This window comes from Aythya marila (assembly GCF_965140915.1).
Source record: "Aythya marila genome assembly, chromosome: 1".
In the NCBI taxonomy this organism is placed as follows: Eukaryota; Metazoa; Chordata; class Aves; order Anseriformes; family Anatidae; genus Aythya; species Aythya marila.
Window position 1 is genome coordinate 174763411 of NC_139042.1, and position 12558 is coordinate 174775968.

At 38.6% G+C, this 12558-nt stretch overlaps 1 protein-coding gene across 2 annotated transcripts in view; it reads left to right on the plus strand.

Moving 5' to 3' along the window:
- SCAF11 (SR-related CTD associated factor 11) overlaps positions 1–10928 on the plus strand; it is a 45490-nt gene extending 34562 nt beyond the window's left edge. The window contains exons 11-15 of one of the 2 annotated variants that reach the window (XM_082755100.1): positions 1928–4486; positions 6183–6526; positions 9098–9316; positions 9706–9825; positions 10182–10928. In XM_082755100.1, the coding sequence (XP_082611226.1) occupies positions 1928–4486; positions 6183–6526; positions 9098–9316; positions 9706–9825; positions 10182–10310 (3371 nt within the window). In that variant the 3' untranslated portion in view covers positions 10311–10928. The remainder of the gene's footprint in view (positions 1–1927; positions 4487–6182; positions 6527–9097; positions 9317–9705; positions 9826–10181) is intronic. The other variant, XM_082755101.1, reaches the window with a different exon arrangement.
- Positions 10929–12558: the final 1630 nt, after the last annotated feature.

Sequence of the window (12558 nt, forward strand, 5' to 3'; positions counted from 1 at the left end):
TACAAGTACCACTGGTCATAAAGCTATGACCTAAATCTTTTTGGTAGATGCTGCAGTTTTTTACATGCTCTTAGCACGTAAATACCTTGTTTAGTAATTTGACCTAAAAATACATTACTGAATCTACAAATTCTGTTATGACTTAGGCTGACATTATACAGTTCTTGTGCATGATTAAAGTACTTTAAAATAAAGATTTGTTGAGCTGAAACAGTTTGTCCAAGTGCAAAGTTTGTGAACGTTGTTTCTTTAAAATTTTACAAGTAGCAAACTATGCTAAAAAGCTGCTTGTATTTTGCAAGTAGCCTTTGAAACTGCCACAATAATAATTCGCCTTTTAGCTCTGTCAGGATTTCCATGTTTCACTTCTGTTTTGATTTTTTTTTATTCTTGCAAGTTGATTTCTTCCCCCTTGAAGAAAATTATCACAGATGTTAAGTGACATTACAAATATTTAATATCTGATTTGTTTTCATAGCGATCATAATAGGATTGAAGACATAGTTTGAGACTGCCACATGTGGATGAGTAACTGCTGATTAACCATAGTGTAGTCACTTCCTAGTGTAATTACTGGGGAGGCCGTCATAGTAGATGCTTTAAATAGTGACAGTCATCTAAAACTACTTTAGGAGTTCTCTACTACTCATTTGCTTTTAAATACAAGATACCTTCTATACAATCAATAGTGTTTTTTATTATCTTAAGTGTTAATCTGAGTAGTAGTCATCCAAAACTCCAAATTAGATATGTTTTTCATATTCAGGCGAATTATTGTGGGGAATCTGAATTGCTGTGTAGACACAGGACAAAGAAGAGATTATTACAGTACTGTGCTCTTTTCTAGCCTTTTAAAGGCTAGTGAGGTGCTTGTGGAGTTAATTCTCTTAAAATGATCAAATTGCGTTTATATTTAATAGACAGATTTATGTTTTTGATTCTGCTAACAAAGTAGTAAGCTGTAGAAAGAGGATTTTGTGCTGTTTTGTCTTACTCTTTTTATATAAACTATTTAAGAATACGTAAAATAAAATTTGGAGTGAGTTTGTGTTATGTGATAAATTAGTTTCTATAGATTTTGCAATTAATCTTAGGTAAAAGTAAGTTTCTACTATTTGTGTATAAAAGTGAAGCTGTCAAGAGAGAATTTAAACAGCAAATTCTTGATGCTTTCTGAAGTCTACACCAAGTATAAAACAAATTAATGGACATCTCAAATTAATATAGTTCCAAAATCAGTATTAAATTTAAATATATTTTTTCTATTATGATTTAATCTTAAATTAAGACTCTGCCTTGTAGCAGAGTTTGTCCATTTTGCCATGGAGTGTGCACAGCCTTTCTTAAAATCTGCGACTGAGTTTACAAAATCTGATTACAGACCTTGTAGAGAATCATATTGACACTGGCACTTCTGATCAACATGCAATCCTTCACTGATGATGGCCATTTGAAAATCTTACTGGAGTATTGAGCTTCACTTGTGTAGTATTGACACTTGACTGCCAACAGGGCCTGAATGTTACGACAGGAATTTGTATATTCTAGCAATGTCAGGTGTTTAATTTGTTGCTTTTCTAATGGTTTAAATGCTGGCTGCCTTTGAATATCAATACTTTTATATCAATAGTAGTTTAATTGTGATTGCAGATGCTGTCCATGTATGTATGCCTCTGAATGTGCCTTCAGATGTCTAACATGTCACTTTGTTAGCTTGATTCTGCTCTTTAAAGAGAGTCAGTCTTTACTGGGGTTTGGGGGGGACACCTGGTATTTAGCTACTTAAGCTCTGGCGGTATTTCATACTGACTCTTACACTGCATTATATGAGAGTATCTGTTTAAGGGGAGAACATAAAATTATGTTCTTAACTCTGTTTATGTAAATGGTCATTATTAAACTTTAATGTATTTTGCTTTATCTTTAGGCAAAGGATATGCTGTTGCATGTACCCAAGAAGGAGAAGAGAAAAAACAAGCTTCAGGTTCATCTGGCACTAGGGGAGCTAGAAGGAAAGCAGTTAATACTACTCCTAGAAGAAGGTCTGCACGGAACACTAAAAACGAGACTCTGGGTCAGTCTCGGAGCTCACCTCGGTCAAGCAGTTCTGGATGCAGTGCCCCTGATGGCAACAACCAGCCTCTGAATAAATCTTCTTTAGAATCAGAGAAAGCTCTTCCAAAACGAAAGTCTAAAAGAATAGTTAAACAACAAACACCTCTGGCTAAAAAGAAACTGAGAAGTTCTGCACGTTCTGAAAAGTCATCCAGTGATTCAGTAGATGATGACGACACTGCTGAGTCTGAAGCAGTTCAAACAGTAGATAAAGACCAGCAGTCAGATAATGAAAGCAGTAGTGCAAGCCTTCCACAGAAAAATGATGCAGAAACAGAATCTGCCAATGGACTGGAAAGCTGTAATGAACATACGGAAACTGAGGAAACTACAGGAGAACATGGCAAAGATGAAGACACTTCAGGCGATGCAGATACAAGTTTTTCAGTCCAAGAACCTCCAGTACTAACTTCAGGGGGAGAAAGTCAGGAATTTGAAGTAAAAGGTCTCACTGAAAAAAATGTAGATCTTAAGAATCAGGATATTTGTGAAAACACTATTAAACAAATGGAAATAAGAGCTAGTTCCACAGATGAGGTATGTGACCATGCAACATCTGAAAAATCAGATCAGATATTGTGCAGTCCTCAAAGTGAATTACCGGAGAACATAGATACTTTGACAAAAGTACAACAGTCAATAGATAGTCCAGAAAATGAATTGCTGGAGTATCCTAAACCTTTGGAACAAGATCAGCCGTTAGAGAGCCCCAGAAGTAAATTGCAAGAACATACGGAAGCCGCAGAAATAGATGATTCAGGGGCAGAAGAAAAAACAGAACATACAGAAGCTGTAGAAGTAGATGATTCTGGGGCAGAAGAAAAAACAGTAGAAGACTGTGCAAGTACAAATATTCAAAGCTTTAAAACTGTTCAAGACAAAGAACCAGATACATTAATAAGCAATACTCCTACAGACAGTACATCAGAACAATCCTTGAATGAGAAGACCGTACCAGAAGGTGAAGAGAGTAGAACTTCGGAGTCACCTCAGGTAAATGCTGAACACAAACATTTTGGAGAAGATAACAATGAAATGATACCAATGGATTGCGACTCATTTTGCAGTGACCAGAACGAGCCTCACATTGAACAGTTGCCACCGGCTGAAACGACAGAGCAGGGAGAAATGGACTCCGTAGGGTGTGATGCAGCAAACTGTACATCAGTTTCAGGGCCTTCTGATGAAAAAGATGAAACTGTTCCTCAAGAAAAAGAGTGTCAGTCAGAACTCAAAAAAGACAAAAAGACTCGAACAAGAAGGTCTAGATTTCACTCTCCATCAACAACTTGGTCTCCTTCTAGAAGAGAAGGCAGGAAATCTCAATCACCGTCTCCTAAAAGGGAGAGAACCATAGACAGGAGCTCCCGATCACCAAAGAAGGAAACTGTTAGAGAGGGAAGGAGATCTTTATCTAGGTCTCCAAAAAGAGAGGCACTCAAAGATGAGAAAAAAGCGCCATCTCGATCTCCAAAGAGGGAGAATGTCAGGGAAAGCAGGAGATCATCTTCTCGGTCAAGAACTAGGGATTCATCTCCAAGGCAAAAATCTAGATCTCGAAGCAGTGATAGAGATGGTCAAAGAAGAGATCGTGATAGAGAGAGAAGAAACAGGAGATGGTCTAGGTCCCGGTCACGATCTAGGTCGAGATCACGATCTAGGACAAGAAATAAAGGGTTTTTGTCCTCTAGAAATGAGAGGGATGGTCATTCACCTCGACGGAAAGAGAGATGGGCAAATGACAGCTGGAGGAGTCCCAGAGGAAATGATCGATACAGAAGAAGTGATCAAGAGAAACAGAACGAAAATCTTAAAGAGAAGGACAATACAGAAAAAAACAGTGATGAACAATGTTCTTCAGACAAGCGGAGGAATGATTGTCCAGACTGGGTAATGGAAAGGATAAATTCTGTACCTGAGGGCAGGAACAGAGAGAGAGACAAACCACATTGGGAAGATAGCAGACATGATAATTCAGGACACGGTTGGAATAAAAACTTTGGTTCAGGTTGGATTCCAAATCGAGGGAGAGGTCACCGTGGCAGAGGTGGACGTGGCAGAGGCGGTTTCATGTATGGAGACCAGAGTGAAAATCACTGGCAAAACAGAAAACCTCTCTCAGGGAACTCAAATGGTTCTGGGAATGAATCTACAAGGTTCTCAGAACATCAGCCATACAAACATAAGAATGAGCAGGATTATTCTTTTGATACACCTGCTGATAGATCTGGGTGGACATCTGCCTCCAGCTGGGCTGTGAGAAAGACTTTACCTGCTGATGTGCAGAATTATTATTCAAGAAGAGGACGAAATTCTCCAAGCCCACAGTCTGGATGGGGAATGAGACAAGAAGAGGAGACACCTGAACAAGGTATTCCTAGATTTAAAAGAAAGGTTGGTTGCAGATTCAGTAGATAAGTAAAATTCTATTCATGTTGTCTTCATAGTTGTTTAGTTCTTCAAAATAAACTGGGATGAATTTGTGATCACTTTGCAATATGTGTGTATGGTACATATAGCATCTGCCCACGTTTTAAAAAAGGAATTTTTTTTTCAACAAGATTTGCAATTGACTGTGCAGATCAACAACATAGATTTGTGCTTCTTGCTTCTAAATAAGCTTTTCCCTCTTTATTTTTTTAAAAAAGAGGAGTTTACTAATGCAAAAGTACTTTAGCATTAAAAAACTACTTTAGCATTAAAATTCCTCTAAATTCCAAATGTCAGTCTAGTTGTTGTTGTTTTTTATTATTTTTGAGTATTTTACAACTAAAAGGTAGCTCCCTAATAGAAATAAACTTTTTGGTAGAAAATCAGTTGACTGTAGTTGAGACAGGTTCTAAATAGCTAAGAAGACATCCACAGATCGTTAATGCTCTGAAGTAAATGGCACGAGTGAATTGTATTTAAAAATCATAAAATCCAGTTGTAAAAGCAACAACACTTGTCCTTTCCCATTGTCATCTTGCTTTCTTTCATTCTATGTATTCTGCTTTTCAAAGGTAACTGCATCAAAGGCTTCTTAGTTTTAAGGAAGCTTTGTCAACCTTCAATTTGCTGCAGGAAAATTTATCAAACCTTTAATTGCAAGTACTGTGCGTCTTGTAACATGTTCTATAGTTTGGTAACAGTCATTCTAACTTTTGGAACCTGAAATTCAGATGAGAGCAATACAGTGTTCTCTCAAAACTGGAGCAAGCAGGCTAGGTGTGGGGGGGGAATAATAATAATAAAAAGAAAACAAACTAAAAAGCAGTGACTTGGGGCACAGAATAAGTTTTTAAGTCCATTTGAATTAGGCGAGAGGGCTCTCCAGGGACGGATTCTGAGGGAAGGGAAATGCATCTGAACCATAACCTATCAACCATTTCTCAGAACCAGTTTCTTGACTTTTTGGATTTCTCGCCGTTTATACCTACATCTTACATTTTAGCTTCTGTTGAAGGTGGAGTGAGATAGTAAAACCATGTTTTTAAAAGAAGTGCCATCTCATGAGGTTATTTTTACTTCCAGGCTATATCTGTTGTACCATTGCAAAGTTTTTGAACAACTCTTTCTGAATATGAATGTTTTTAAAGTTTGTTGAGAGTGATTTATTATTCAGTGAAAACACACAGCAGAGTATTTCTGTAGATACCAGAAAAAGCTACAGTGAGTGTGTATAACCTGGGCAAAGAGGAGCAGAAAGCAGTGTATGTGATAACATAAGACTAAACTTCTGAAATTGCAGAATCTGGATAAGTTGAGTTGTGTTGCTGTTCTTCGGGAGAAATCCTGTTTCGTTGTGATGGACCAATTTATTAGGTGTCCTGTGGGAACAAGTAAAGAAAATAAAAATTCAAAATGCAGGCTTCCACAGTAAGCTGACCTTCTTAAACTCAAACTAGTATTTGTCTGGTGATGAGTGCTGTGTGATGAGTGATGTGGTGCAGTATCTTTAAAATACTCAAATAGAGAAATCTCTTTGATACTCTATACTTCGTGAAGAGTTTAGACAAGTGGTTCCACTTTTTGCTTAATAAAATACATATTTTGTTTTACATACGGTCTGGTTTTTCTTTGGACAGATCCAAACCTCAAAGACCAAGGCAACCAGCAAAGTGATGGCTCTCAGTTACCAGTAAATATGATGCAGCAGCAGATGAACGTAATGCCGCAGGTGAACGCACAGCACCAACCCATGAATATGTTTCCGTACCCCGTGGGTGTCCATCCTCCCATGATGAACATGCAACGCAGTCCTTTCAACATCCACCCTCCGATGCCCATGCATCTCCACGCCGGAGTGCCTCTCGTTCAGGTAGCTGCTCCCACAAATTTGTCTCAGGGATTACCTCCGCCTCCACCTCCACCCCCACCATCTCAACAAGTCAACTACATTGCTTCACAGCAAGATGGAAAACAATTGCAGGTATGCTTTATCAGAAGCCTTGGCAAGAGCAGCAATGAGGCAACACATGAGTTAAGGGTTTCTTAAATTTAGTTCTATATACTTGATAAATTTATACTTGCAGTTTCTTTCTCTCTTGCCTGTTCTCTCCCACCCCACATCAAATTTTAAGTGGAAGTATACACAAGGACATGAGAAGTTTTTGGGGGCTGTACCTTTTAAATAATACATAACACCACAACTGATTTTGTTTGGTTTTGTGGTAATGAGATGTTCCAGCTGGTAATGGAACACTGAAAAATTTATTCAGTACTGTCCCTTGCCCTGTTTCCAGAACTAAGGAGAAAAAGGTAATTTCAAGTTTTCCCCTTCAAAATCGGGGTTTTGCTGGAGAAAATTCTTGAATCCTCTTTCAGCAGTGTGTAGGAAATGACCTCAGCCTCTTTGTTGCAGTTCTCATCCGTTGGGATGTTGTTTGAGCAGAGTAAAACTATCATCAAGTCCTGCATGGCATCGGTTTGTTCCGCACTTCCATTCTCCAGCTGTCACTGTCTCAGCAGCTCCACCACTACCACCCCCACTGCCACATTCTCTGTTGTTTAATCTTTTGAGCCTTTTTGTTAATAAGTTCTAAGTTTTCTCTGGTACCTTTTCCTTGCTGCTTCTTGCCCAGTTCTCCTGGTTTTGTATGCTTTGTTTGAGACCTAACTCTTGCTTCATTTCTCCAGTTTCAAAAACTCAGCTGTGCTTGGGGCAGACCAGACCAACTCTTTGTGCCTTCCAAGATAGCTTAAAACAGTCTTTGTGTATGTGAGCTCCTCCTGTACCCAGCTGTTTATATTAGGAGTTTATATATCAGGGGAAGGAAAATGAACAACTTCCAAGAGAATGCATGGCCATGCAAGATGTAATGCCATGTCTGTGATGTACAAAGGGTTCTTAAGGGCTTGACTGAGGTTTGTGCTTTTCTTCTGTTGTAGGCCTCCTGATGTAACCTGAAATGCTTTCCCCTTCCTTCCAAATTTAAAAAAAAAAAAAAAAAAAAAAGTTCTAGAATAACAAGTTCTAAACCTTTGTTTTTATGCAATGCCTCTGAAAAAAAAATAATTGAAATGAATTGATAAATGGCTAACATACTTTTTTCACTCTCAACTGCTGTTGACCGTTCATACCCACATAGGAAAAACAAACAAAAACCTAAGTACCATGGGGAATACTTGAATAGTGAAAGTAAAACAGTAAGGTACTGTTTGAATTAAAATGGTTGTAGATTCTTTGTTGATTTCATTTGTGCCTGCTGTCTGTAATTAAAATATTTTCACAGTTGGAAATCCAGTATGTTTTATTTCTAAAATGTAGGAAGGCAGAGTGCAGGCTGTGAACCTCTGCAAAATTTACCATCTAGTGCAGCAATAGGTACGATTGTATAGCAATTGTGTACTGCTCCAAAATACAGGTATGTGTTAAGAAAGCCCCTGGTATATCTGTTGCTGTTATCTTCTGTGGAGTGGTGTCCGTGAATCTGAACGTTCGTGGGGAGTTCCTGCTGCTTTTCCTTTGAGCTTGCATTGAGTAAGTCCGTGGTGGTAGCACAATTACAGATTAACAAATACTTCAGGGCTCCAAGCTTTCCTGCCTTGTTCAAAGGAAGACGAAGATGGAGAACTGGCAAGGTTTAGTATACCGATTATAGCAGTTTGATTATCTGCCTCTTTTCCCAGGATTTCAATCAAATCATTATTTTTCATCTAGATACATGCAGACTTGAAAAAAGTAATGCTGATTACTTAGGGTGGGACGGGGAAGAAGCATTTAGGGTAGCCTGCCAGAAACATTCCTGGCTTTTGCTAAAAACAGTCTCCATTTGAGTTGCCAAGATCTACTTCATTTCTCAATTTCTGAAGAAATTCTGAAGAAATTGAGAAACTGAACAGTGTTCATGGTACCCTTTGGTGATGTTTTGAAATGTGTAGTAAATGGCTTTTCCTTAAGAACAGACCCTGGTGCTTCAGCCAGCATTTCACCTCCCTTGCGTTAGGCCGTAGGTGTTTACATGTTTGAAATTCACATGGAAGTTAAAGCCAGTAACAAACATGACAATGAATGTTTTCAAAGCAGTGTAATATAAGACATGAATGCAGGTGTGTGTTAAGGGTTTTTTTTTTTTTGTATGTATGTATGTTTAGGTGGTGACTCTTTTATTTTTTGACGTTAATCTGATTTACAGCTATGGGCCTCCTATTCTCTCCTGTGACAAAAAGGTTCTGCAGTCATCAGGTTCCTTCACCCATGTGCTAACACCTTCCACATCTGCTTGCAGGACACTGTATCGCTGGGATCTCCATCAGAGCCAGATTCTAGCAACCACAGTGAAAACACAGCGGGTGCCTTATTTCTCATGCTTTTTTTCCCCTTTGAGTAGATCTGGTATCACTTGCGTATCTTCCACGATAATGAACGGCATGGAAACGAGTTGATGAGTCAAAGCGTGTAGCATTTGGTGCTTTTTCAATAGCTGCTGAAACATGCAGAAAGATATGTTGTCATACTGAAGGCCAATGTATTTTAACGCCTGATAACTTTTTAAAACAGGGTATGCAAAATGCTGCTCATGTGAGTAATAACATGAGTGCTCCAGCCTTGCCTGCGCCAACAGCAGTCCTGGGAAACGTGGGAACAGTTCAGGGACCAAGTTCTGGTAATGCAACGTCATCGAGTCACGTCAAAAGCTCTAATCCAGCTGTAAAACCGGGAGAAAACAAAGCAAGTGTGACAGTGGAAGCCACCGCAGATAGCTCAAAGAAGGACCAGGCAAGTTCAAAGTTGTCTGTATACGCACATACATTTTGAGATACTAAAAATATGACTGATAGTACCTCTTCTCTGTGTATCTTTTAATCCTGTCATCTCTGTGATACTTTTGTCACAGCTCCAGGCTACAACAAACAGGGAATTGACTCTTTTTAGAGTAGTCGTTTTTAAAGCAGTACTGTTATGGATATTACTGTAATTGCTGTGGGACAACATTACGTTCTTAATAAAACATAGGCAGCTCTCACAAGTGCTGGAATATGAGTAAGGGAACATAGTTTTCTAGTCTTTTATAGTAATTTTTATCTGTTAAGTTTTAATTTGTGATTGACTATGAGATTATTTACGCAGGCGTTAAAAAATAATACTCCAGTTTTGTTTTTCATCAGAAATTGTTAATTCAAGAAAAAGCAGCACAGGAGGTCAAGCTAGCTATTAAGCCTTTCTACCAAAATAAAGACATCACGAAGGAAGAATATAAAGAAATTGTGCGGAAAGCTGTGGATAAAGTAAGTTGATCTGTTAACAAAATCTGAAATGCGTATGTTTCAGTTGAGGCAGGCTTGGGGTGGGTTTTCTGACCACGTGGGAACTACTGGTGGTTGCTGGGGGGGGGGGGGGGGGGGGGAACAGGAAAAGCAAAAATACCTTTGTCTGTCTTCTCCCACAAGCTGAAGAAGCTCTTGTGGATATGTAATTTATTGATGGAAAGAGTTGAATGGGAATTAGGAAGTACTTGGGAAGTTTTGACGATTTCCAGAGTTACTCTGAGATGTAGAAACCTGGGGTATTGGGAAAATAAATATGAAGCAACAGCAAATCAACAAATGGATTTCAAACATGTTTTTCTTTAAAACTGTTGTAGGTTTGTCATAGCAAGAGCGGAGAAGTTAATTCTGCGAAAGTGGCCAATCTAGTGAAAGCGTATGTAGACAAATACAAACATTCTCGGAAGAAAAATCCAGAAGAGGCAGTCTCCTGTGACAGGAAATAGAACACATTTTCAGTTTTTAATTTTATTCTATCTGCAAAGTGCAATTTCAACATAAACCGTTAACTGAAATCTGTACATGACAGTGATTTATATCTGCTTTTGATAAAATTATTTTTCAATGTAGTATATAATGTTTTGTTTAAAGAAATATAGATCTACAGGGCAACTTCTTTATTCCTTTTTAAAAACAGATGTCTAAAAAAGTAAAAGGTGTAAAGAAGAATCATTAGGAATGTACGATTGTGTGGATACTTAGGTGTACAGCATTTTGACTTGAATAACAGTGCATTAAATTAGAAACTTCTGTCTAAGTACATTGGTTTTGGAACAGGTATGTACAGTACATGTAATCAGTCAGATTAATTTTTTTCTTTTGATTTCTCCCTAATTATAGCAAAGATAAAATAATGTATTGCCTTGACAGATACTTCTAGCGTTAACTGGACAGGCTGAATGCAGGGGTCACAATGTGTATATAAAAAGGCACATGGAGTTCTCTGAACAGAAGAACTGTTTAGATTTTTAAAAGAAAAATCATAAACAGTGAAATTCAGTGCCCAAAATCATGGGCACTGTGCCATCTGTTGTAACACCAAATAAAAGTTATGCTGCTTGGTTTTCTTTGTGATGTTTTTCAATTTGTTTCAAGGTAGTGGGGATGAACTTGATCAATTTTTATGTGCTGAAAGCCCTCAATCACTACACACTGACAACCCCAGTTCCTGTCTAATCCTGCCCGTAGCTAGTGAAACAGTGTAGGGAGTTGCTCTGTGTTGGATGTTCAGATGCACGAACCAGTTTCTTGTTACTTCACGTAGGATCAAGAAAGCAGGGATTTGTCTCCAGGTTGCCAGTTGATCAGAGGCTGACAGTTGTGCCAGGCTTGGCTGTGTAATGCTTGCCCTTGTTAGCTAGGGACGTAGCATGGATTGCCAAACTGCTATCACTGAAAATGCACAATGTGAAGTCAAGTGCAGCAGCTTTTGTTTCCCTGACCACTTTTCTACAGAGAGGTTCGTAGAGGTACCACAAGCATTTTAAAAGCAGATCCAGGGTTATGAGAAGTGCTAGAGGAATGCTTACCCCTAATGTAGCACATGCTTTACTGAGATCACAGCAGGGAGATTGCTGAAATACTGAGACAAATACGAGCCCCTTTTGGGAAAAATAGCTTGGGATCCTTCCAGCTCAGAGTAGGGAAGAAACCTTTCTCTGGGATTTACTCTGGGATAGGAAGACTTTCCCTTTCTCTGAGGGTACAGTGAAAACTTCAGCGCTGCCCCTTCAGTCCTGCTGCGTGGTAACAACCTTTAGTGTTGGCTCAGCCTGACAAAGGTCTCCTGGCCCAAAAGCATGAATAAACATCCTGACACAAAGTATTGATAGAGGTTTTTGATAATTGTTCTCCTAGTAACCAGTAGTTCCTCAAGTTAACTTTTCTAGACAGAAAACTCAGTCTTACCTCCTAAGCAGCTTCTGCAGAAGCCTGAGGATGAGCTAAGGGATAGACACCCATGTACACACACGTGGCTATATACGGAGAGAGATCTGTACAAATGTGATGTTTGTCACAGCAGTTGATCACTTGGTTTTAACTGTAACTTTCTGCAGACTTAACGAAGCATCTGACTGTCTATATTTATTTTTGTGTGCCTAAATGAAAATGCTATGTAAATTAGAGACTGCTATAATACATTTTCTACAGTCAAGACAGGCTTTAGATTTTTCAAAATATTCAGTTTTACACTGTGGTAGCAATTTGTATGATCTCTTGAACTATTTTAAGCTAAAATTGGTTAGCACTTTTTGAAAAATGTAGCAAATTGCTATGTCTATCCTGGTTTATCACGCCGTGCGTACTTATTTTTATTACATTTTACTTCTCCGAATTTTTGGATTTTTAATGACTTTTTATATATCTTTTTACTCTATACAGTTGAGCCTTGCTATAAAGCTCCTTTCAGGAGCCAGATACGTGTTCGTGTCTCGTTTTTCTTGTAGAGGAGAGGTGGAAGTTGGGTGGGAAGGAAGGATGGAGTGCACAAACGAGAGCTGCTCCTGGCTGGCTGATCAGCCATCACATGCTGCCGTGTTGTTGGGGCAGTGACTGTAGTGATGCTCCTCTGTATTTCAAAACGTTAATGAAGAATATGGGATAGATTAGAATGTGATTAGTGACTTTATTTTTTAGAGTGAAATTATTCAGAACTTACCAGAAAATATGCAGTTCGCTACAATTTCTATGCTG